This window comes from Notamacropus eugenii, chromosome 4 (assembly GCF_028372415.1).
Source record: "Notamacropus eugenii isolate mMacEug1 chromosome 4, mMacEug1.pri_v2, whole genome shotgun sequence".
Taxonomy (NCBI): domain Eukaryota; kingdom Metazoa; phylum Chordata; class Mammalia; order Diprotodontia; family Macropodidae; genus Notamacropus; species Notamacropus eugenii.
Window position 1 is genome coordinate 32784677 of NC_092875.1, and position 22396 is coordinate 32807072.

A 22396-nucleotide genomic window follows, 5' to 3' on the forward strand; every position below is an offset into this window, starting at 1 on the left:
AAGAGAGGGGAGGGAGCTGGCATCAGGGGAGGAGGGGAGGCGGGGCCCTCTCTAAACTTCCATTGGCTCCCCTGGGACCAGCCAGACTATATAAAATTGAGAGAGGATTTGGGAATTGACAGTAAGTGCTCACCCCTGGTCCTTGCAAGAGGGCTCTGGATACTCCCTCCACACCCTTGGCCAACTTCTTCCTGGTGAGTGAGTTCTGATTTCTCCCCTGTCCCTCTCTCTTCTTCTTCCCTCTTCTGCTGACCAAAGTCATGGGGAAAGGACTGGCCAAGCAGTTGGCCAAGAGAGTCCTCAGTTTGGGGGATGGGGTGCTAGAAACAAACCAAAAAGAAGCAAATTGGTAGCACCACTTAAAGAGAGGGTGTTTGGGGATGGAAGGAAAGAAGACAGCTTGCTCTTCTTTTGTCCCTACTTCACCCTGGTCCTTTTGAATTATTCAACACCATCCACCTCCAAGGGGCAGCAAGATGGCCCTTTTGAGAAATGAGATCCCAAGAGCCTGACACTGTGGGCAATGCCCAGGCTGCCCCGAAGATTTTTTAGCCAATACTGTGCAGACAAGAGTCAGATTGCTGCACAGAGGATTCTATCTCAACTACAGGTTGTCCTGGAGGGCTTCTGAGGTCTGAAATTCTACAATGCCAATTCTATGACCTCCACCAATCCAGACCCCAGACCAGCGAGAAGGTTAGCCCCAGTAGCCCAAGCCCCCAGTGCTAGAGCCTCTTCCCCTCCAGACTTTTACCTGCAAACTCAGAAGCTCCAAGTCTCATGAATGGAGTACTTGGGCATGGGATGCAAGTCTCCAAAGAAACACCACCATACATCTCAGCACCCCAAGCCCTGCTCCCCACAGGAAACAACAATTTCTTCAGCACTCTAAGATTTATAAAACACTTTCCCTAACATATCCCTTGGAGAACGTTATTGCAAGTATTTTTATTTTAGGAGTCTGGACTCATGATCCCAATGTAGGAACCCCCTCCTTCTACCAGTGTGACTCATTTGTCATTTCTAATCTTCCCAGAGATGCCTCCAGACCAGAGAGGATGAGTGACTTGCCCAGGGTCACACAGTCAAAGGAAGGTCTTGATCCCAGAGTCTTCCTCCCTCCAAGGCTGGGCCATTATTCACTATGTCAAACTATCTCTTGGCTCAAGTTCCATTATTTTTATTCTTACTTTTTTCTCCTTTTTTTTGTATAGAGTTTAGACAGAAACAGTGCAAGGATAAGTCACTCTCCTGCTATTTGGTCTTTTATACTTAATGTTATGTGGATTCATATGCAACTGGATAAAATCATTGTTTTTTGTAATTGAGTAGCATTGGAATGTCAACTCATCTTCTCTAGACTTAGTCTTATGATTGTCTGAACTTAGTATGTAACTGAATAGAAAATCCCTAATGAAGAAATTCTGTCTGTCAATGCAGATCAGTAACTATATCTCCAAAGGACAGTCCTCCGATAGAGACTCATCTTTTTGTTGTCACATATCCCTTTTGCAGTTTGGGTCCCCTAAAGACCTCTTCTCTGAATCAGGTTTACCACCCACATTTATGATGAAAGAAAATGTTAAATTTCAATTAGAGGTGAATGAAAATAAAGGTGTAATTTTTTTCCCCATCCAAATTCATTCTGACAGAAGTCAGTTTCTCTTGTAGAAATAGTAAGATGTGGTGGCTAAAGCAGTGGTTTTGGAGTCAGAAATTCCCAGGTTCAAATCCTACCTCAGACACTCAATTAGTTGTGTGACCCCCCAGGCAATTCACTTAACTTCTCTTTTAGGATTTAATTGAGCAGGATAAATCCTAAGTGCCTCAGTTTCCTTATCTTTAAAAAGAAGTTGGACTCTTAAGGACCCTTCCAGTCCTAAATCTATAATCCTGACCCTTCCCAGTCATTTCTAACACTCTTTCCTCAGCCAGTGTAATTGAAATGGATGGAGGTTAGGGAAGGGAGGGCATAAGCATTACTATAGTCCCCACTATGCTGAGCACTTTAACAAATATTATCTCATTTGATCTTCACAATAACCCTGGAATGTAGGTGCTGTTATTATTCAGTTTTACAGATGGGGAAACTGAGGCAGGGGTCAAGTGACTTGCACAAGGTCACACAGCTAGTACATGTCTGAAGCTAGAGTTGAACTCAGGTCCACCTGACTCCAGATCCAGTCCCCTGTGCACTATGGCACCAACAACTGCCTCTGATGGGGAGTGATGGATTCACCATCCCCTTCCTCTCTCTCCCCTCATAGAATTTGAAAGCTGGACCATAATACATCAGTTTAAGCTGATCTGACAAAAGGTCAGCCTGAGATTTATTTGCACAGATGGTGGTGATGGTGATGATTGCTTGTATTTCTTTGGGGCAACAGGAAAACCTCCATAGTATAACAGAAATCAGACTAGGATGAAACTGTTTCTCTAGCCCAGGGGCCCTGGGGCCCTGCAAGTCACAGACCAGCAGCAGGGCAGAGGGGGTACCACAAAACTGGATAGGGTATGCCCACCATAGGCTTCCCGCTATCTCCTTCCAGATCCATGCCACTTCCAAGGAAATACATGGATTCCCTCTACCCCTGTCAGGCAAGCATGGACAATTCCCCTCAGCCTAGCCTGGCAGGGTCAGGAATGATAGAATGGAGTGGAGAAATAAGTTATTAGTTCTCCTAGGGAAATTCCAGAAGGTCAGGCCGGCTCTCCCCATCCATTGACAGACACTACAGATTTAAAACATTCTAAAATCCTAGATCCTCCTTCTCTTCTCCCTGAACCTAGCATCCAAAAGAAGGACAACCTCATTTGATGGAGGGAGGAGCAGGCAGCGGGGATACACAACATCTTCTACCTTTCACCTTCCACCAAATACAGAGGCTGATCATTGGTATTAACACCAACACCCTCTTTAACTCTAGGCCAACTAAGATCCAAGGAAAGAAGTATTTATTAAGTATTTATCAAGTATCTAGTGTGTGCTAAACTCTTAAATAACTACTATCTCATTTAATCCTCACAACAACTCTTTGAACTAGATGCTGTTATTAGGTCCATTTTACAGAAGAGGAAACTGAGGCAGACAGAAATTAAGTGATTAGCTCCAGGTCAAAGCTGTCTGCCTAGGAAGGGCCCCATGCCTGGAAGTCATAAGATTTTAAGTTTAAAGCCAGAGGAGGAAACAGACACTCAGAAACATAAAATTACTTCCCTTAAGTATCAGAAGCAGGATTTGAACACAGGTTTTCTAACTCAAAATCTAATATTTTTCCTGATGGATCATGGATATGAGGAGGGAGAGAGAAAGAGATCTAGACTCATAGATTTAGCTCTGAAATGGACTATGTGTGTTATCTAGTTTACTACTCTATAGATGAGAAAACTGAAACCCAGAAAGGGTAAGCAACCTTCCCAAGGCCACAGAGGTAGCAAGCCACAGGGCCAGAATTGGCACCCACATCATCTTGGGGGTAACCCATAACCTTCAGCAGCAGAATAGGGATTCTCCTGAGTTTTTAACTATACCTGCTTCACAGAACAGATTTACAAGAAAATTGGGGACTTTCATATCCTTCTCTGTGTCTCTGTCTCCAAAACTAGTGCTACTTTCATTGTCTCCTTTATCCCCACCACATTACAAGCCAGCATCCTTCCAGGCAATCATCCTTTCCATTTTCTAGATGAGGAAACTGAGTCCTAGAGAGGGACATTCCTCCTACCCCAGGTCCCTCAAAAGAAGGAGTGTGCTGGTAAATATTTCATAGCAGCACTCTCTTCCTAATTATTAATAATTATAAATAATAAATAATCCACTTTCAGATGAAATCAGCAGTATTAACATTGTCTCCATCCCTTTCTTAAACCTAGGCAATCAGTCAACTCTCTTATAATAGAACTGACCTAAAGTGGAGTGGGCTACCTTGGGAGGAGATGGGATCCCCTTCCTGGAGGTCTCCAAGCAGACGTTGAATGGTTATTTGTTGGGGAGAAACTATAGAGAGGATTTTCCTCCAAGTATGGATTGGACTAAACAAGATGATCACTAAAGCCCCATCCTATCTTTTTTTAAATTAAATTTTATTTTTTTTAATTACCAGAAATCTAACTCATCTTCCTCCCACCCATGCCCATGGAGGGCAGTAAATAGGGATAAGGAAGAAAAACAAATTCCCATATTAATCATGACCAAAAATACCTTTCTCAATCTATACCCTATGTCCATCCACCACTTGCAGTCAGGTCGCATATTTCATCAAGAGTTCATTGGAATGTTGGTTCATCATTGAGTTGACCAGAGTTCTTACATCTTTCAGCTGATTTACTTTACAACATTGCTGTGACTGTATACATTGTTCTCCTGGTTCTGCTCACTTCACTTTCTATCAGTTCCAACAAGCCTTCCCAGGTTTTCCTGAAGCCATCCCTTCATCATTTCTTACAGCACAATAGAATTCCATCATAGTTATATACCATAACTTGTTCAGCCATTTCTCAGTCAAGGTCCCATCTTATTCTGAGTCTCTGATTCTGTAATGAGAGTTGTTCTATGTGTGACCTGGGGAAGAGTCTCCTTGCTTTACACAGGCAATAGGAGTTCAAAACCTAGCTCTGCTACTGTCCAGTTCTGTGATTTTGAAAGAATCACTGGACCTCTGAAAGTCTCAGTTTCCTCTTCTATACAATCAGGGAGGTGGACAAGATGGTCTCTAATCTGAGATTCTGGTGGTTTTTCCAAGTCAGAAAGGTTTCTTTTGCCTCACTCTTCACCTTTCTCTGCCCCCCTGCAGTGATCATGCCTCAGGAGCCTCTCCATGTAAAGACCCCCATCAGGGACAGCATGTCCCTGTCCAAGGTGGCAGGCACAACTGTTTACCTCAAGATAGACAGCGCTCAGCCTTCAGGGTCCTTTAAGATCCGGGGCATTGGACATCTGTGCAAGACGGTGAGAAGGGAAGGGGCACGAAGATGGGGAGGTGTCAGGGATGACAGCAGCAGGCACTGCCCTGGCCCTTTGGAGGGAGATGAAGGTCAGGAAGTGTCTGGGCCGCTGAGGTCATCAGAGGAGGGTGAAGGAGGTCCACAAAGGGTGAAAAAGGAATAACCCATCAGTGTGGCTATGTGCTTGGAGATGCCCCAAGTATCCTGGGACAGAGGAGCACCAAGGTCAATCTTTTGCATGAAAGTCCTAGGGGGCAACCTGACACAATCTTGGGGGGGAGGAGTGCCAGGAAAAGCCCTACTCCAAAACTGTTCTCCCACTGACTATTCAGTACCCCAAGATCCATCATTACAACATCATTCCTTTAAGTTAAGACCTTCCTATCTCCCAGTTCCTCTGCTAAAAAGCATAGCTCTCCCCTGGGAAGGCAGTTGGGTGGTATAGCGGATAGTGTGTTGGACCTGAAATCAGGAAGAGGTGAGTTCAAATCCTGTCTCAGACACTAATGACTCTGTGCAAGGGTCACAAAACCGATTAGCTTTAATTTTCTCATCTGTAAGATGGGAATAATAATAATACCTATCCAATAGGATTGTGGTGAGGATATTAAGAACCACATATATGTAATTTTTCATGTTTAATGCAGATGAGTTCAGCATAAACCCTTCTCTGTGAATATTAGTAGGAAAAAAGGAAGAGGAGTTTGGTAGGGAGATAGGGAGTAAAAGGGGGCTGGAATTTAGAGCTCAGGGCACTTTCTAGTTACATGGAGAGCCCTGGACAATAAACAGCGTGAGATGAATTCACTGCACAGCTGAGAGAGGGAAGTACCAAAAGGGGAATCACAAGAACCCTGCGACTTTGGAGGTGGAGGAGAAGGCATGGGAACATGGGATGTCAGGGCTGGGAGGGGTCTCAGAACAGGGGATGTCAGAGCCTTGCTCTGACTCTAAATCTAGCTCTTTCCACTGCTCCCTAGTGCCTTCCCCTACCCTGACCCATCTCCCTCTTTTTCTCCACAGTGGGCTGAGAGGGGCTGTGAGCATTTTGTCTGCTCCTCAGGTGAGTTTGCTAGTAGGACAAGGCTCCTGGTTTCCTACCCATGGAAGAGGCCCCCACATATCAGCATTTCATGGGCAGGAGAAGAGAGGAAGAGAATACCCGCTGGGGTACAGAGGGTTCTCATCTAGTCCAACCACCTCCTCTTACAAATGGGGAGACTGAGGCCCAGAAAAGTTACTGTCTTCTGTCTACTGTCTCTATTTGTATCCCCAGCACTTAGCACAGCACTGGCACACAGTAGGCACATAATAAATGTTGATTGATTACCTAATTTGACCCTAAGGGCAGGAAGAGAGACTGAACCTATGATTTCATTGGTAAAGAAAGTCGATCTGCTGGACAATTTACAGTCTCACTGGCAGGATGCGTCAAACCTGAACTCAGGTCTCCCTGCCTCCAAAGTCAGCTCTTTGTCAACTATTCTCCCATTCAGTGGATGACTTACTAACATATGTCTTACTTAATAAGTATCACATACCAGGGTATAGCTCCCAGGCCAGTAAATAGCAAATTACAACCCAAGGATTCTGACTCCCAAGTTCAGAGTCTTTCTACTCGTAGGATGAGGGAAAGACTGATGAGCCATGGGCTGATAGAAGTGCTGGTACTCAGGAAATCTGGAGCCTGACTAGGCTCCATCTCTTTCTGCTTCAATAGCACCTTGGGCATGACATTAATTAAGTCCTAATTTCTCATCAAGTCTTTCCAGGAGTCTCGAGTTAGAGGAGAGAAAGGCAAGTGAGGTTGGGTTCCTAGAATAACCATGCACCATTCTGGGATCTGTCTGAAATGATGCAAACCTATCTTCCTCTAAAAACTCCACCCTCTCCTGTAGCGGGCAATGCTGGCATGGCCACAGCCTATGCTGCTAGGAAACTGGGCATCCCTGCCACCATCGTTGTGCCCAACACTACACCTCCCCTCACCATCCAGAAGCTCAAGGCTGAGGGTGCCATGGTCAAGGTCGTAGGTGAGGTGAGTGCCTGAGAGGTGGACACATATATGTTGATGATGTGATGTATAAAGGGTGGGTTGGAGCGAGGTTGTTCATTTGTATTTCATTCTAGAGGTACTAGGGAGCCATTAGAATTTCTTGAGCATGGGAGTAATGAACTCATAGCCATGTGACAGCGGTGTGGAGGACTGGAGAGGGAGGAGAATGGGAGATCAGGAAGCCAAATGGGAACCTATATAAAATGTCCTGCTAGTGGGATCTCAAGGAAAAGAGCCTTCTTTCACCTGTGTCCCTTTGATTCCCAGACTCTCGATGAGGCATTCAAGTTGGCGAAAGCTCTTGCTAAGAACAACCCGGGCTGGATCTATGTGCCTCCCTATGATGACCCCCTCATCTGGTACGTACTGTCCTGGTTGGGCTCAAGGACCATATCTAGGCTGATGAATCACAAATCTACCTGTCCTGCCCCAGCCTCTCTGCTAATCTCCAATCTCAGAGATCCTACTGCCTTTCAGACATCTCAAAATGGATGTCCAACAGACATCTGAAACTCAACATATACAAAGGAGAACTCACTATCTTTCCCCCTAAACCTTTCCCTATGACACCATTCTCCCTCAGGCTAGTAATCTAGAAGTCATCCTGGACTTCTCATATCTCTCACCCACCCACCCCATATCCAATATGGAGGCAAGGCCTGGCAAATCTTCCTTCATTAAATCTCTCCAATATGGCCCATTCTTTCCTCAGACACAACCACCCCTCTGGTCCACATCCTTATCACCTCACACCTGGACTATTGCAATAGCCCATGAGGATGAGGAGTTGGGCTAAGGGCTCTGCCTCAAGTCTCTCCCCACCCCAGTCCATCCTCCACAGGGTCATCTTCCTAAAGCACAGATCTGACCACCTTTCCCCTTCCCCCCAACCCCACCTGACCATGCCCATACCCACAACACTCCTCTTTCACCCTCCTCTCCTTGTTAAATTTCTACCCGTCCCCCTCCAGGAAGATTTCCCTGATTGCCCTATTCAGTAACACCTTCCTTCTTGTACCTCACACAACCCTTAGCACTGATCATAAAACAGTCCAGTAGGAACATGGGATCTCAGATCTAGAACAGTTCTGAGAGATTACTGAGTCTAGGCTCTGGAGAAGAGACAGATGGGGGCCAGGTTTGGAGAGATCAGAAAGGGAAATGGAAGAAGTCTAAAGGAGGCAACCTAGCATAATGGATAAAGCACTGAGCCTGAGTTCAAATCCTGTATTAAATACTTAGCAGCTGTATGATCCAGGAAAAGTCATTTCCCCTACCTCCTGACACAGGGGATGAGTTAACCTTTATCAAATGCTTTACAAACTTTATTTTTTTCCTTACAATAAGCTTGGGAGGAGGGTGTTACTCTTATACCCATTCTACAAATGAGGAAATTGAGGCAGACAGAAAAGTTTCAGAGACTTGACCATGGTCACACAGCTAGTCAGTGTCTAAGGCCAGATTGGAACTCAGGTCTTTAGGCACTGCATCATCCAGCTGTCTCTAGGTGATGTGGACTCAAGGTGAAGGAGGAGACATACATTTTCAGACATAGTTGCCTCAGTTGTTATTTCTTTTAATCTATAAAATGGGGGTGATAACAGTGCCTGTATCACAATGATAAGTATCAGATAAAATCAAGCTTGTAAAGTATTTTACAGACCTTCAAGTACATCATAAATGTACATTGTTATTATTAATTTGACTTTCCATAGATGGTCAGATGTATCATAAGATCCTAAGATCATGAGAGTTAGAAGAAACACCATGTGGAATTTTCAGCTCTGGGAAGTTAAGTGATTCATCCGAGGTCATACAGGTAGCAAGACTTGAACTCAGGTCCTCTGACTCTAATCAAGACTTTTTCCTACCACACCAAAAGTCGGTCAACAAGCATTTATCAAACACCTACTATGTACCAGGCACTCAGCTAAGCTCTGGGGATACAAATGAAGGGAAAAAAAAATAATTCCTCCTCTCAGGAAGCTCATAATCTTAACAGCAAAAAACAAAAACCATGCAAACAACCATGTTCAGACAAGATAGAAACATAATAAATTGAGATAAGTCTTAGACAGAAGGTGCTAAGGTTAAGGAAGACAAAGAAAGGTAGAAGGTAGGATTTTAACTGGGACTTGAAGGAAATCAGGAGGAGGAGATAAGAAGGGAGAGCATGCTAGGCATGGAGCACAGCTAAGGGAAATACTTGGAATCAGGAGATGAATCTCATGTGGTTTTATGTAATAAAGAACTACTTTAGGATCACTGAAGGTTTGGTTTTTTTTTAATTAAGTTATATACATTTTATGGAAGTATGTTTTGCATGATCTCACATGAGTAATTAATATCCTGTTGGCTGCCTTCTCAGTGGGTAGAGGGAGGGTCTGGAGGAGGAAGAGAGCTTGGAATTCAAATTTTTTTGAAAGGTAATGCTAAAAATAAATAATAGATTTTAAAAATGAGCATTGAAACAAATCAATAATGAATTTTTGAAGAATGCTATAAATAAATAAATTTTGGGGAGGAGACTAGGCATTTTCAATTAATAATTTTTATATATTTTTAAATTTGCAAACATTTATTTTTCCTCCCCCAATGAAGAAGGAAAAAAACAAAACCTTTGTAACAGATATTCATAGCAAAGAAAAGCAAATTCCCACAGTGGTCATGTCCAAAAATGAAAAACATCCTGAAAATGGAGGGTGTCCAAAAGAGGACTTGGGCTACCTTGAAAGGTAGTAAGTTGTCCATTCTGGCAGGTATTCAAGTGAAGGTTGATGTTAAGTCATATCTCTTGTATAGACTGAATTTCCAGCTCTGAGATAATAGCATTTTCTGATTCCCCACTTCCAGGGAAGGCCATACCACCCTTGTGAAGGAATTGAAAGAGAACCTTCCTGTGAAGCCGGGCGCCATTGCCCTGTCAGTGGGCGGTGGTGGCCTCCTGTGTGGCGTGGTGCAGGGCCTGCTGGAGGTGGGCTGGAAGGATGTGCCTATTGTGGCAATGGAGACCTACGGGGCCCACAGTTTCAATGCAGCCATCAAAGCTGGCAAGCTGGTCACACTTCCCAAGATTACCAGGTAAGGGAGAGAGGAAGAAGGAAATGAGAATTTATTAAATGCTAAGCACTTTACTATTATTATCTCCTTTGATCCTTACAAAAAAACTTTTCAAGGCAGGTGTTATTGTGATCCCCATTTTACAATTGAGTAAACTGAGGCACACAGCATCACACAGCCGGTAGGTATCTGAGGTTGCATTTGAATTCTGGTCTTCCTGACTTTAGGTAGCATCTAGCTAGAGTCAATGGATGCTGACTGGTGACACATAGACCCTGGGCCAAGCATCCAGAGGCTCAAACTCCTTCCTATCCTAGAAAAGGAGCAAGTAGCTCCCCTGTTCTCACCACTGGGTATAACCACTACTGCCATCTAGGAAACCTCTCAATCACAACCCTCAGGGCTGGAGGTATCTTATCGATCCAGGTGAACCCCATCCTTTTATGAATTTGGAAACAGAGGCAGAGGAAAATTAAAGAACTTACCCAAGCAAGTGTCAGAGCCAGGATTAGAACCTGAATTATTCTGACTTTAAATGCAGAGTTCTCTCTCCATCTTGAAGAGGCCATGTGGCACAGTGGGTAGAAGCCAGCCTCAGGGATAGAAAGAATACACTTGAGTTCAAGTGAAGGAAGGCTGATACAACCCCAGTGCCTGGATGTCCTCCCTCCTCCACTCTTAACTACTGACTTACCTGGAAATCCCACCTTCTACTTGAAGCCTTCCCCAATCCCTCTTCATTTCAGGGCCTTCCCTCTGTTAATCATTTTCTATTTATTCCATAGATAACTTGCTTCGTACACATTTGTTTGCTTGTAGGCTCTCCCTATTAGACTGGAAGCCCCCTGAGAGCAAGGACTCTCTTTTGCTTCCTTTCCTATCCCTAGCCCTCAGCACAATGCTTGGCACATCCAGCACTTAATATCATCTCCAGTCATCCTGATGAATATCTGGCCACTGGATCCAGATGGCTCAGGAGGAGAAAGTGAGGCTGGTGACCTTGCACAGCCCTCCCTCACTCAAAACAAAGTCAAGTGCAAGTCATGTCATCATGTCTTTGATCGCATGTTCTTCTTCAGCAACAAAGGACAAACACAACAACAATTTATTAATTGATACTTCACAAGTGACGTAAACCTCTCAGTGGCATCTAGATGACTCTCCAAGGCCCTAACATGCAGAAAAGATTGCCTATCCCAGTGAAATCATAGGTCCTGGACCCATCTACTATCTCCGACCCCAACAAAGTATGGATTAATCACTCAGTTTCCCCTTCCCTCTAAAATGCCCATGTCTTGTGATCCTTGATCCTGGTTACTTGATCCCTAAACACTAAAGGACCTTTGAACATTAGCCTGCCCTACGCCTCTACCTCCAAAGCCTTGGAATTCTGAACGAGGCAAGAATGATCAAGTAAAGGGCCATACTTGAGGACTTAAGAGGGCTACATGTCACTTTGAGGTAGCAGATTCCTCACCCCTGCCTAGGGCCCTTAGAATAGAGTTGTGGCTTAGTGGATACACTAAGGGACTTGCAAATCTTGCCCCTGGCACTTACTTTCACCAGGGCTACAGATAAGTAAATCCCTGCATCTCAGTTTCTTGTCAGCAAAGTAAAGATGCTTTTTGTGAATCCCTAAGATGATGTACTTAAAGCACTGGATGGTGTCAGTTAGTGGGAGTATTTTTGGCTGAGACCTGTGATTTCGTTGGTATTAGGGAACTCCCTCTGAGAAGCTGGTTAACAGGGTAAGCGATTTGCACACAGCCAGAGGAGAGGCTTGAACCTAGGTCTACCCCACTCTCTCTCATCTACATGCCACCACTTCTTAAGAATTAATTCTTCATAATTATCAATTACTTATAAAATTATTATTATTATTTACAAAAGTTCAGACCACTCACCTTTTTCACAAGCACACTTACCATGTAAAGCAAGGCCTCTTTGCCTCACCAGGAACTATGCCCCTGGTGCTTATATTGGAAACACTCCTTCGAAATGTAGATGGGAGTCTGTCTGATTCCAGTGCCTTTTTTCTCCATCTCTCTTAGTATGGCTAAAGCCCTCGGGGTGAACACTGTTGCGGCTCAGGCCTTGAAGCTGGCCCAGGAATACCCCATCTTCTCTGAAGTGATCACAGACCAAGAGGCAGTCGAAGCTATTGAGAAGTTTGTGGGTAGGTACTAGACTCAGTCCTAAGCCCCTGAGATGAAAGCAGGACATTGGGGAGAGTGGGACTGGAGGAGCACAGAGGTCCTCCCTCTAGGCAGGGGCATGCTTGTAAATGTTTAACAACTCCAGACTAGCTGTCTGTGTGTCTGTGTGTGTGTCTGTGTGTGTGTATATATATATATGCAACAAACTTTTAAGTTTCATCTACATTATTAACATTTTTCCATCACTTTTGAAATCGAAACAACAGTCAACACAACAAAATCAAACTATAATTCGTTATGTCTGCTGATTTCCACGGAGAAAAAGATTACACAGAAATTTAACAATCGGCTCGAGAGCTAACTTTAGCACACCACTGCCTAGTCAATAAATATTTATTAAGTACCTACTATGTGCCAGACACTGCGTTAAGTACTAGTGATACAAAAAGAAGGAAAAAAAAAAAACAGACCCTGCCCTCAAGGAGTTTATAATCTAATGGGGGAGACAAGGAGCAAACAAATACGGACAAGCTCTGTATGGGATAAGTAGGAAATCATTAACAAAGGGAAGGCACTGGAATTAAGTGAGGAAAGCTTCCTGTAGAAGATGGGATCTCCATGGGGCTTCAAGGAAGTCAGAGAGGAAGGTAGGTCCACTTTCTGTGGAAGAACAATCATGAGCTAGTCCCCCTCCCCAAACTGTCCCCCTCCCAACCTTGCAGGGTCTGACCAAACCATTTGTAATTCAATCCTGTGAGTCAACAAGTCAGTAGACATTTACTAAGTAGGCACTATGTGCCAGGCACTGGGAAAACAAGTGGAAAGAAAGACAGTCCCTTCTAATGACAGAAGACCACTCTAAAAAAGGGGGGCTGATAAAAGGGTGAGGGGCTCAGTTGGGGAAAACCTGGAGAGTCAGGTGTAGAACCTGGAGAGGAATGAAGACATGACTAGCCTGGTCGATAAAGTGCTTTGCAAAATTTAAAGTGCTCCATAGATGTCACTGTTGTGATCGTCATCATCACCATCATCATCATCGTCGTTGTCGTCATCGTCATCAAGAACTGTCTAGGGCTAGTCTTAGGACAATGGGACAGCCAGCTTCAGCTCTTTATTCTGTACCTTTCTTCTCTTCTGTAGCTCACACATTTTTATTTACATATAGTCTCCTCCCTTAAAATAAATCCCCTCGAAGACAAAGATAGCTTCTATTTTTTCTTTGCTTCGTATCTCTTAGTAAGTGCAGAAGAATCTTGTTGATTGACAGAGAAATTGGTGTCACTGTGCAGCCCTATTCGAGGACTTCCTCAAGAGCCAGCTGGCTCCCCAAGGCTCCGTGCCTCTGGTCTCAGACCCTAACCTTTGCCTTCTTCTGGTTCCTGCAGATGATGAGAAGATCCTGGTGGAGCCGGCGTGTGGGGCGGCTTTGGCAGCCATCTACAGTGGTGTAGTACAAAAGCTCCAGGGAGAAGGGAAAGTCCCGGCCAAGTTGTCCAATGTGGTGGTCATCGTGTGTGGTGGGAGCAACATCAGCTTGGCTCAGTTGCAAGGGCTTAAAGAGCAGCTGCGAATGAAGACTAGCTAAGCCCGCTCCTACCAACCTCCTCTGGCACCCTACCAAGCACCCCCCCCCCTTGGGGCTGGAGTTTTATCCAGCTCCTTATTTTATTATCATTATTGCAGCTGTACTGTTGTTGTTAGAGGTACATATCCAAGGGATTGGAACAGTCAGACCTCTTTCTGGTAGGAGAGCCAAGGCTAGCCACTTGTGAACCCCTGGCTTTACAGGAGAAAAAGAGGAACCCTTCACCCTGTTCTTGGACTCCTACTTAGCCCTACTGTAATCCACCTCTTCCACCAGTCCCACAGAAACCTGGGAACCCTAGGGATGAGAGCTGAGACAAGTGGGAGGGAGCCGTGGAGATGGATCATGGGACTTTCATACGGTGTCCCATCTCTCTCTCAGATTAGAAAAAGAAAGGCCTGTAGGTCAAAAGAGAACTGGACAGGGGAATGAGAAGTACTTGGGTTTCTTCTCCATAACCCACCACTACTGGTTCCTTTCTCCAGGGCTGCAGAGTTAATACCAGCCTCTACTCATTTTTCTAATGTCCAAACTGTTTTACTGAAAAAAAAATTATACATCTATTTATGAAAGGTGACTTCTGTTATTTCTTTAGCGTCTTTTCATTTCTCTTTCTGTCAGGAATCTTAAACGGCCCCAGGAGGGATGGCTTCCCGGCTCAGGAAAGCACCCCTCACTCTAGCTATGTCTCATGGAGAAGTCATTCAAGACTAAGGAAACATGGGGAATAGGTTTTGCTAAAATCCCTGAAATGGAGAAGAAAATTCTGGAGTCAAATCCTCCCTTCCCCCGACCCCAGCTAGCAGGGACCACTACTGATTGAGTTCCTACTTCCTGAAGGGAAAGATGTTGGCCAGCAGGGAGTGCTGTGGTGCTACAGCGGGGAAGTGCAGGGGTGCCAGAAGATACAACATCTTAAAGCTAAGGATTATGGGAAACTCCCAGTGGGGCTTGAGATTCGTTTTATGAATCATGGTGGATAGAGGCTTAGCCTCCAGCCAGGACGACCTGGATCAAATCCTGATTCCAACACAGGCTGCCTGTATGATCCTGCACTGCCCACTGGAATTTCTCCCAGACAACTCCCTGAATCAATGAAATCCCAGATCCAATCCCTATCCCCCTACTCTGTGCAAAGCTTTGGAGAAACAAGGATAAAAAACAAGAGCCCCAACTTCAGGATTACTTTTTATTGCAGATTAACAACACCCATTTCTTCAATGTACTTAAGCTTTACAAAGCACTTTCCTCAAAAACCATGTGTGAAGCAGTATCAGTAATGATGCTAAAAAAAAAAAATGGAAACTGTAATGAAAGGAGGGAAACCATTTATTAAGCGCCTACTATGTGCCAGACAATGAGCTAAGTGCTTTTTACAAATATTATCTCATTTGAACCTCACAACAACCCAGGGGAGTGGGTTGCTATTATATTATCTTCTTTTACTGTTGAGAAAACTGAGGCAGGCAGAAGTCCAGGGTCCCATAGCCAGCTAGGTGTGAGGTGGGATTTGAACTAATGTCTTCCTTACTCCAGGCCAAATGCTCTATCCACTGTGCCACCTAGCTGCCTGCTACATTTACAGTAAGAGGTAAGATCAAAATTTGAACCCAGGCTCACTCCAAATCCAGTTCTTTTCACTGTCTCTTGAAAGCACCACCAACACCAACAAGAGAGGGCTGTTAGGGCATTATTCTCAACTGCTCACTCTCCCTCATCAGCCTCCATTCAGCTACCAAATCTTGGCACTTTTACCAGCATCCATCCCCTTCTCGAATTCCATAGTCTCATCTCCTCTTGCTGTATTCTTGGTCTCCGAACCTCAAGTCTCTCCCTACTCCAACTCATCCTTCACTCAAGCTGCCAAAGTGATTTTCCTAACTCACAAGTCTGACCATGTCACTCCCCTACTCTATCCACTCTGGTGACTCCCTATTAGCTCTAAAATCAACTATAAACTCATCTGGCTTTGAAAGTCCTTCACAAAAATGTTTCCAAGTTACTTTTCCAGTTTTCTTGCTGTTCCTCACAGACAGAACTCCATTTCCCACCTCTATGCCTTTGCAACGCATCCTGGAATGCACTATCTCCCCACCTCCAATTCACAGAATTCCTCACTCCTTTCAAGACTCAGTTCAAGCACTGCCTTCTACATGAAACCCTTCCTGCTCCCCCAGCTTACTAGTTCCTTTCCAAGATTTATTGAGTATGCATATTATAGATTCATGTTGTCTTCTCCATTAGAAAATAATCTCCTCCACAGTAAATATTGTCTTCCTATCCAGAGACTAGTACAATGTCTGGCATATAGTAGGTGCTCAATATATGTTTGTTAAGAAATCAGTTGCCTTAGACAGGCAGCGTTTGAAGGTCAAGATCCACCTCTCACTTCGCACGTCCTAATCCCATTCCCTCTGAGTAACTTTTCTCCTCTTTAAAATGAGAGGATTATACTGGGTGACCTCTCAGGCCTTTCCAGCTCTAACACCTTGGTGCTGGGATCCCTCCAGAGCAAATGCCCAAGTCGAAGCATTGGATAGTGCAGTGTGCTGTCAGCCTGGGAGAAGAGCAGGCAGGGGAGGCTAGTGTACAGAGATTATAAGAGAATGAAAGAAAGCTTACAGTTAGGCTTGAGAATGAGGAAGACCCAAGGATTTCTTCAGTAAACAGTAGAAAGAGGAGGAGAAAAGAGGTGAAAAGGGGGGGAGAAAACAGGGGAAGAGAGGAGAGAGAAAAGGGAGGAAAGAGAAAAGGGAGGAAAGAGAAAAGGAAGGAGAAGAGAGGAGAGAGTGGTCACAACTAAAAGACCTAGAGAATGTGCTGTAAACATTTCTGCACTGATTATTAGACCTGAGTTGGAATCCTGGCTCTGAAACAGAAATGAGCTATGTGAACCTAGGAAGTCACTGACCATAAAACATGGGGATCATAGGGAATAATTGTGACAATAAATAGTAGCCATCCTTTACATAGCGCTTTAAGGTTTCCAAAGCTTTTTACAAACCCTATCTCATGTGATCCTTATAACAACCTTGAGAAGTAAATGCTTTATCCCCATTTTACAGATGAGGAAACTAGGGCAGACATGGGGTTAAAGGACCTCCAGGCTGCAAATATATTCAGCAGGATCTGAATTCAGGTCCTCCAGCCTCTGGGATCAATACTGTATCCAATGGGCCACTTGAAATCCCTTCTTATTCTAAGTTGTATCAGTCAATGAAACATATACTGGAGTGTGCCTGTGAGTCAGAGGCTGCAAGAGTCCAGGAGGGATAGATGCCCTTACCCCACCCTCTCCCTGCTGGAAGTCTCCCTCCTCATCTCTGCCTCTTGGCTTCCCTGAAATACCAGCTGAAATCTCACCTTCTGTAGGTCTTTCCTGATCCCCCTTCACATTATTAATACCTTCCCTTTTTGTCATTTGTCTCCAATGTATCCTGTCCATAGTTTGCACATAAAATTTGCATGTTATCTCCCCCATCAGACTTCAAACTCCAAGGGTAACTGTCTTATACCTTTCTTTGTATGCCCCAGCAGGTAGCATACAGTAGGTACATGATGCTTACTGAATGACTGGATGGATGCTGACCCCTCATAATCTTCACTCCCTTGAGAGGGAACCCTGACCCTTTGGTTCACTCTCTTCTTCCCAAAAGTCATGGGCTAGGCCCCTCCAGTCAAACCCCCAACACACACAGACACACAGACACAGAGACACAGACACAGACACACACACACACAGACACACACAAACACAGACACACACACACACACACACACACACATACACACACCCCATCACCACCACTACCCTCACCATCACCACATCACAGCTCTGGCTACTCATACCCCTTCAACAAGGAGTCACCAAGTACAATCCTTTGAGTAAAATAGATGATCAGTAGACCTAACCATCTAGTCTACCGTGGCTTCCAGAACCCCCTCCCTCCAAGCATTAGATACATCTTATTTGCAAATGCACCCTAAGAATGCCTACGTCTTGCAATCCTCCACCTGCTGAATTCCAATAACCACTGGGCCTTTCCATCTACCCTGAAGGTGAAACCTCTTTAGGGCTCTCGCTTGAGAAAAGAAATTGTCTTCTCTCACTTTCTGTTTTAGGCAGTTAGATGTCTACTGTAGGGAACAGTGGCCTTGGAATCATGAAGACTTGAGTTCAAACCCTGATCCAAACACTTAGGAGCTATATGATTGTGGGCAAGTCACTTAATTTCTGTCTCAGCTTCCTCATCTGTAAAATGAGAATAACGAACCCCACCTCGCAGGGTTTCTCTGAGAATCGAACAAGGACATGCAAAGTGCTTTGCAAATCTTAAAAAACTACACCAAGGTTTGTTACAACTTGTATCCACAGTGCTCGGTATACAACAAGCATCCAATAAATACTTCATTCATTTGCTGTTCTCGGCATTAGGGATAATGGACAAAGAGGAATCTGCCCCTGTGCTCTGGTTTTAAGACTGGAGCGGGCAGATGCCCCTCTCTGCCTCCCCAGACCAGCCCTCTCGGGTCTCATCACCCACTGCTCACTGTCCTTCCATGTCGGAGCTCACAGAGAGCAGGGAGGGACCTGAAGAAGCCACCTAGGCCAACTTCTCATTTCTCAGATCAGGAAACTAAGACCCAGAGAATCAAGTGACTTGCCTGGCATCACGGAAGTGGAGCTCCCTGTCAGGTGGACCACTTTATGGGGAGGCCCAGGGAAGCTGTGACCCACCCAAAGACCTCTGGCTAGAGAGGGCATTTCAGCTCAGGTCGGGGTTGGACTTAGGTGGACAGGCTTGGACAGTGAGGTCCTTTTCATGTCTGAAGTCCTGATTCTCTGTAAGCCCCAGCCCATTCCTAGCCAACAACATCCCAACCCCCTCCAAAAAGCAGAGCGGGGCTGGAGGCCATAGTCTCTCTCTTTTAATAACATTGCATCCATTTGTAGCATGGCCACTAGAGAGCCCAAGGCTCAATCCCCACAAACCCCTCATGCACTCTGAGGGTGGCCATCAGGAGGGGAGAGGCTGCAGCAGCGGGGGCTCAGGAGGAAGAAGACATCGGTCTCTCATGGAGGCAGCTGCTTCCCTGCCCCAGCCTTCTCTCCAAGGCCTCCAGGACAGTAAGTATGGCCAATCCCTCCCCTACCCCCCACAGTAGGTCTGGCCAATGAAAGGTGGGAGAGTTAGCTAGGGTGAGGCGGGGGCAGGGCTGGGGGCAGGATAAGGCAGATGTCAGCAAAGGACCACCGGAACAGGAGCCCCACCCCAGACCCAAGAGGGCTGGCTCCCCTCTACAGTCCCCACTTATGGCAAGGTCAGGCACTAGAGGAAGAATCCACAAGCCTAGGCAGCTACCATCGGGAAGCAGGGGAAAGGTACAGGGAGCCCAGGGGAAATCCAAAGCCCCCAAATCTGCAAGTCCGAGGTTTCAAGGAAAGGTCGGATGTAGTTTGTTGGTCATTGGCTTTTTCCAAATTTGTTCCCGAAGGGTAGTCCAGTGAAGGAGGCTGATACCATGGACATGGGGGGAAAGAAGCAGGGGGTCATGCCTAACTCCTCCACCACCATGTCTGTGGGGAGGGAGTTCAGTCTCAGTAAACACAGCTGTAAGTGGGAGGTGCCCAGAAAGGAGCAGAGGAAGCTGGGAGCCTGCTTCCTCAATGAGACAGGTCTGGGGAGACAGGAAGCAGGCTCCTCAGAGTCCAGCAGATCCTTAAGGGTTTCAGTTCAGAAGCCCCTTCCCCTCTCTTCCTTCTCCAAGAAAGCCACCTTGGCTTGGGAGCAGGAAGCTTAGAGGCTGGAGCCTGGGACTCAGGAGGGAATGGAAGGAATGGGGCTGGGAAACCAGTGGTCCCCTAAGGCCTTCGGGGCCTCTTTGGACAAGGCAGGTGGCTCAAGAGCCAATGAAGCAGCAGAGAGTGGAGGGAGCTCAGCCCTCCGGGCCTGGCAGGCATATTCCTTGGGGTTCCAGGGTCAGATGGACAAACAGGCAGCCAGGGGAGATGAAGAGAGGAAGAGCCAACTTCCTAAGGGCACTGGGGTCAAGGGTGCTGGGGTGATGGGGAGAGGGGCTTCACTCCCACGAGACCTTGATGGGGAAGAACTTCCAGAGGTCTGGATGGCCCATGTGTAACAGCTTGTCAAAGGGTGAGGAGCTCCACTGGAAGGGGGGTAACTGGTCCCATGTGGGGCCACTGACTGCAATCAGGCGCAAGTCTTTGGACAACTCATAAGAAGTTACCTGAAAAAAGGGTTGGGGGAGGCCAGTGGGTAAACCTGATCCCTTCTCATCCCAGGTTCTAGCACTCTACCCCAGCCCCTGCGTTGGCCCTCAACTTATTACACCCACATGCCACCATCGAATCTAACTACTTCCATGCAAATTGCTAGGATTTGGAAGCTGAAAACTGAGCACAACCATGCCCCCACACCAGGTTCCCTCTCTGGGACAGAGGATACTCTCCCCAGTACTACCCAAGGGCCACACACAAACCTTCATATCGATGCCTCCATGGGATCTCTGAGATAGAGCAGAAAACGGGTATGTCCCATTAGCTGGGTTGAGGTCTGAGCGGGCTGAGATGGCATTCTCCCCATTCTGCATAGGGTTGCAGTCCTCACACCGGGACAGGGGATCATGGGGGAAGTTGTTGAACCTGAAAGAGGGGAGTGTTGTTAGAATATGGGCAAGAGGAAGGGAAGCTTAGCCCTAAGAAGACAAAGGCCAGAGTGGGGAGGCCAATCAGCTTTCCCAGGACCAGTATCCAGAACCCATAAGAGGACCTCCCCAAATCTATCAAACTGAAAGGACACTGGAATCTACAAAGCACAGCTACAGACTACAAAGCATTTGGGAAAGAAACCTAAGAATGTGGGGGCACAGTGAGATGAGTCATCACCGCCTTAGGAACACAAGGCTTCAGAAGAGAGAGACAGATTCAGGAAGTTACAGCTGGTTAAATATACATTTGCCTAAGAGTCATTCTCCAACAGATAAGTGGTCAAAGGATATGAACCGTTTTCAAAAGAAGAAATACAAAGTATCAACAACTATGTGAAAAAATATCCCAAATCATTACTAACAGCAAAAACGCAAATGAAAACACCACCATCAGTCAGCAAATTGGCAAAGATGATAAAAGATGGAACTAGTCAATGCTGGCAATCAGGCACATTAATACAAGGCTGGCGGACCTGTGAAGTGGGTGCAGCCATGCTGAAAAGCAATATGGAATTATGAGAGAAAAGTCACTACCTGTTCATACTTTTAGACTCAGCCCAGTACTGGAAAAATATCCCAAAGAGAGGGTGTGTGTGTGTGTGTGTGTGTGTCTGTGTGTGTCTGTGTCTGTGTCTGTGTGTGTGTGTGTCTGTGTGTGTGTGTGTGTGTCTGTGTGTGTGTGTGTCTGTGTGTGTGTGTGTGCCACAGCATATGACCAAGGATGGAATCCTAACAAGAGTTCATGAAAATGAATCTGCCTGAAGTCTTATAAATCTAATCAAAAGCAAAAATGAAGGAGAAGAATAAACTACCTATTTGTATCTACCAAATTTGATATTATAGAGAGCAGCTACAAGGAAGGAGGAAGAAGGCTGGGAGAAGAGACATGCACAAAGCTGAAGGCAACAAGATCTAAGAAATGAGCAAACAAAAAATCTACAGACTCAAAAGTCAACATACAAATATACTAAAATACAAGTGAAAATTTCATAGAACAAGCCTCATACTTTATGCAAGGCATTCTTCTAGGCACCAACAAGATGACAAATTTGACCTCAGATGGATCCCTGGGAGTTGAGAGAATAAGCCCATTGACTGGCTGATACTTGTTGAGGATATTATATTGGGGTATACTCTAATCAAAAGAAATTGTGGGGCAGCTAGGTGGTGCAGTGGATAGAGCACCAGTGCAGGAGTCAGGAGGACCTGAATTCAAGTCTCACCTCAGACACTTGACACTTACTAGCTATGTGACCTTGGGCAAGTCACTTAACCCCAATTGCCTCATCCTGGGTCATCTCCAGTCATACTGATGAATATCTGATCACTGGCTTCAGATGGCTCTAGAGGAGAAGGGAGGCTGGTGACCTGCACAGCCCTCCCTCACTCAAAACAAAGTCAAGTGCAAGTCATGTCATCATTTCTCTGATGGCATGGTCTTCTTTGGCAACGAAGGACAAACACACACAATCAAAAGAAATAGGGAAAATAAGAAGATAAGGAGAGTGAGGTTGCATTAAATTCTGAGAAGGCATATGCACATAAGGAAATCAAGAACATGATGGAGAGAATTTGGGTAAAAGTCAATAAAAAAGAAAGAAAAGTGATTTTGGAGAGTATATTATAGACTACCTAGACAGAAAGAGGAAATGGAAGAGCATGGGAAACATCACAAGCCTGGAACAAAACCATGATAGTGCTAAAGGGCTTCAATTATCCAGATATCCGCTGATGCTCAATCTCAACGGCAAACCAGAGAATCATTTCATGGTTTGCCTTAAGGATGGTTTCGTGCTTCCAAAGACAGAGGAGTCAACAAGGAGAAATTCAATTCTAGATCTGATTCTCACCAATTAGAAGAAATTG

General features: G+C 45.4%; 2 protein-coding genes across 4 annotated transcripts in view; one reads left to right on the forward strand and one right to left on the reverse strand.

The window, feature by feature from the left end:
- Window positions 1-123: 123 nt before the first annotated feature.
- SDS (serine dehydratase) lies at window positions 124-14373 on the forward strand. Of its 2 annotated transcripts, XM_072600351.1 has the most exons (8): window positions 124-194; window positions 4794-4948; window positions 5968-6007; window positions 6843-6982; window positions 7268-7359; window positions 9854-10081; window positions 12112-12236; window positions 13602-14373. In XM_072600351.1, the coding sequence occupies exons 2-8, from the start codon at window positions 4799-4801 to the stop codon at window positions 13799-13801; spliced, it is 975 nt and encodes a 324-aa protein (XP_072456452.1). In that variant the 5' UTR covers window positions 124-194; window positions 4794-4798; the 3' UTR covers window positions 13802-14373. The 2 variants fall into 2 exon arrangements, with proteins under 2 accessions (XP_072456452.1, XP_072456451.1); XM_072600350.1 differs by lacking the exon at window positions 124-194 and having other exon boundaries at window positions 4691-4948.
- A 603-nt stretch (window positions 14374-14976) lies between these two features.
- PLBD2 (phospholipase B domain containing 2) overlaps window positions 14977-22396 on the reverse strand; it is a 33292-nt gene continuing 25872 nt past the window's right edge. Inside the window, exons 11-12 of one of the 2 annotated variants that reach the window (XM_072600349.1) lie at window positions 20303-20465; window positions 14977-15086 (exon numbers count right to left, since the gene is read on the reverse strand). In XM_072600349.1, the coding sequence (XP_072456450.1) occupies window positions 15075-15086; window positions 20303-20465 (175 nt within the window). In that variant the 3' untranslated portion in view covers window positions 14977-15074. Of the gene's footprint in view, window positions 15087-18708; window positions 20051-20302; window positions 20466-22396 lie in introns of those variants that run through there. The other variant, XM_072600348.1, reaches the window with a different exon arrangement.

Coding starts and splice junctions, on each gene's coding strand:
- SDS (XM_072600350.1), top strand. CDS start 4,706: ATGGTCTCTAATCTGAGATTCTGGTGGTTTTTCCAAGTCAGAAAGGTT. Junction 6,008..6,842: donor GCATTTTGTCTGCTCCTCAG/GTGAGTTTGCTA, acceptor CCTCTCCTGTAG/CGGGCAATGCTGGCATGGCC. Junction 7,360..9,853: donor TATGATGACCCCCTCATCTG/GTACGTACTGTC, acceptor CCCCACTTCCAG/GGAAGGCCATACCACCCTTG.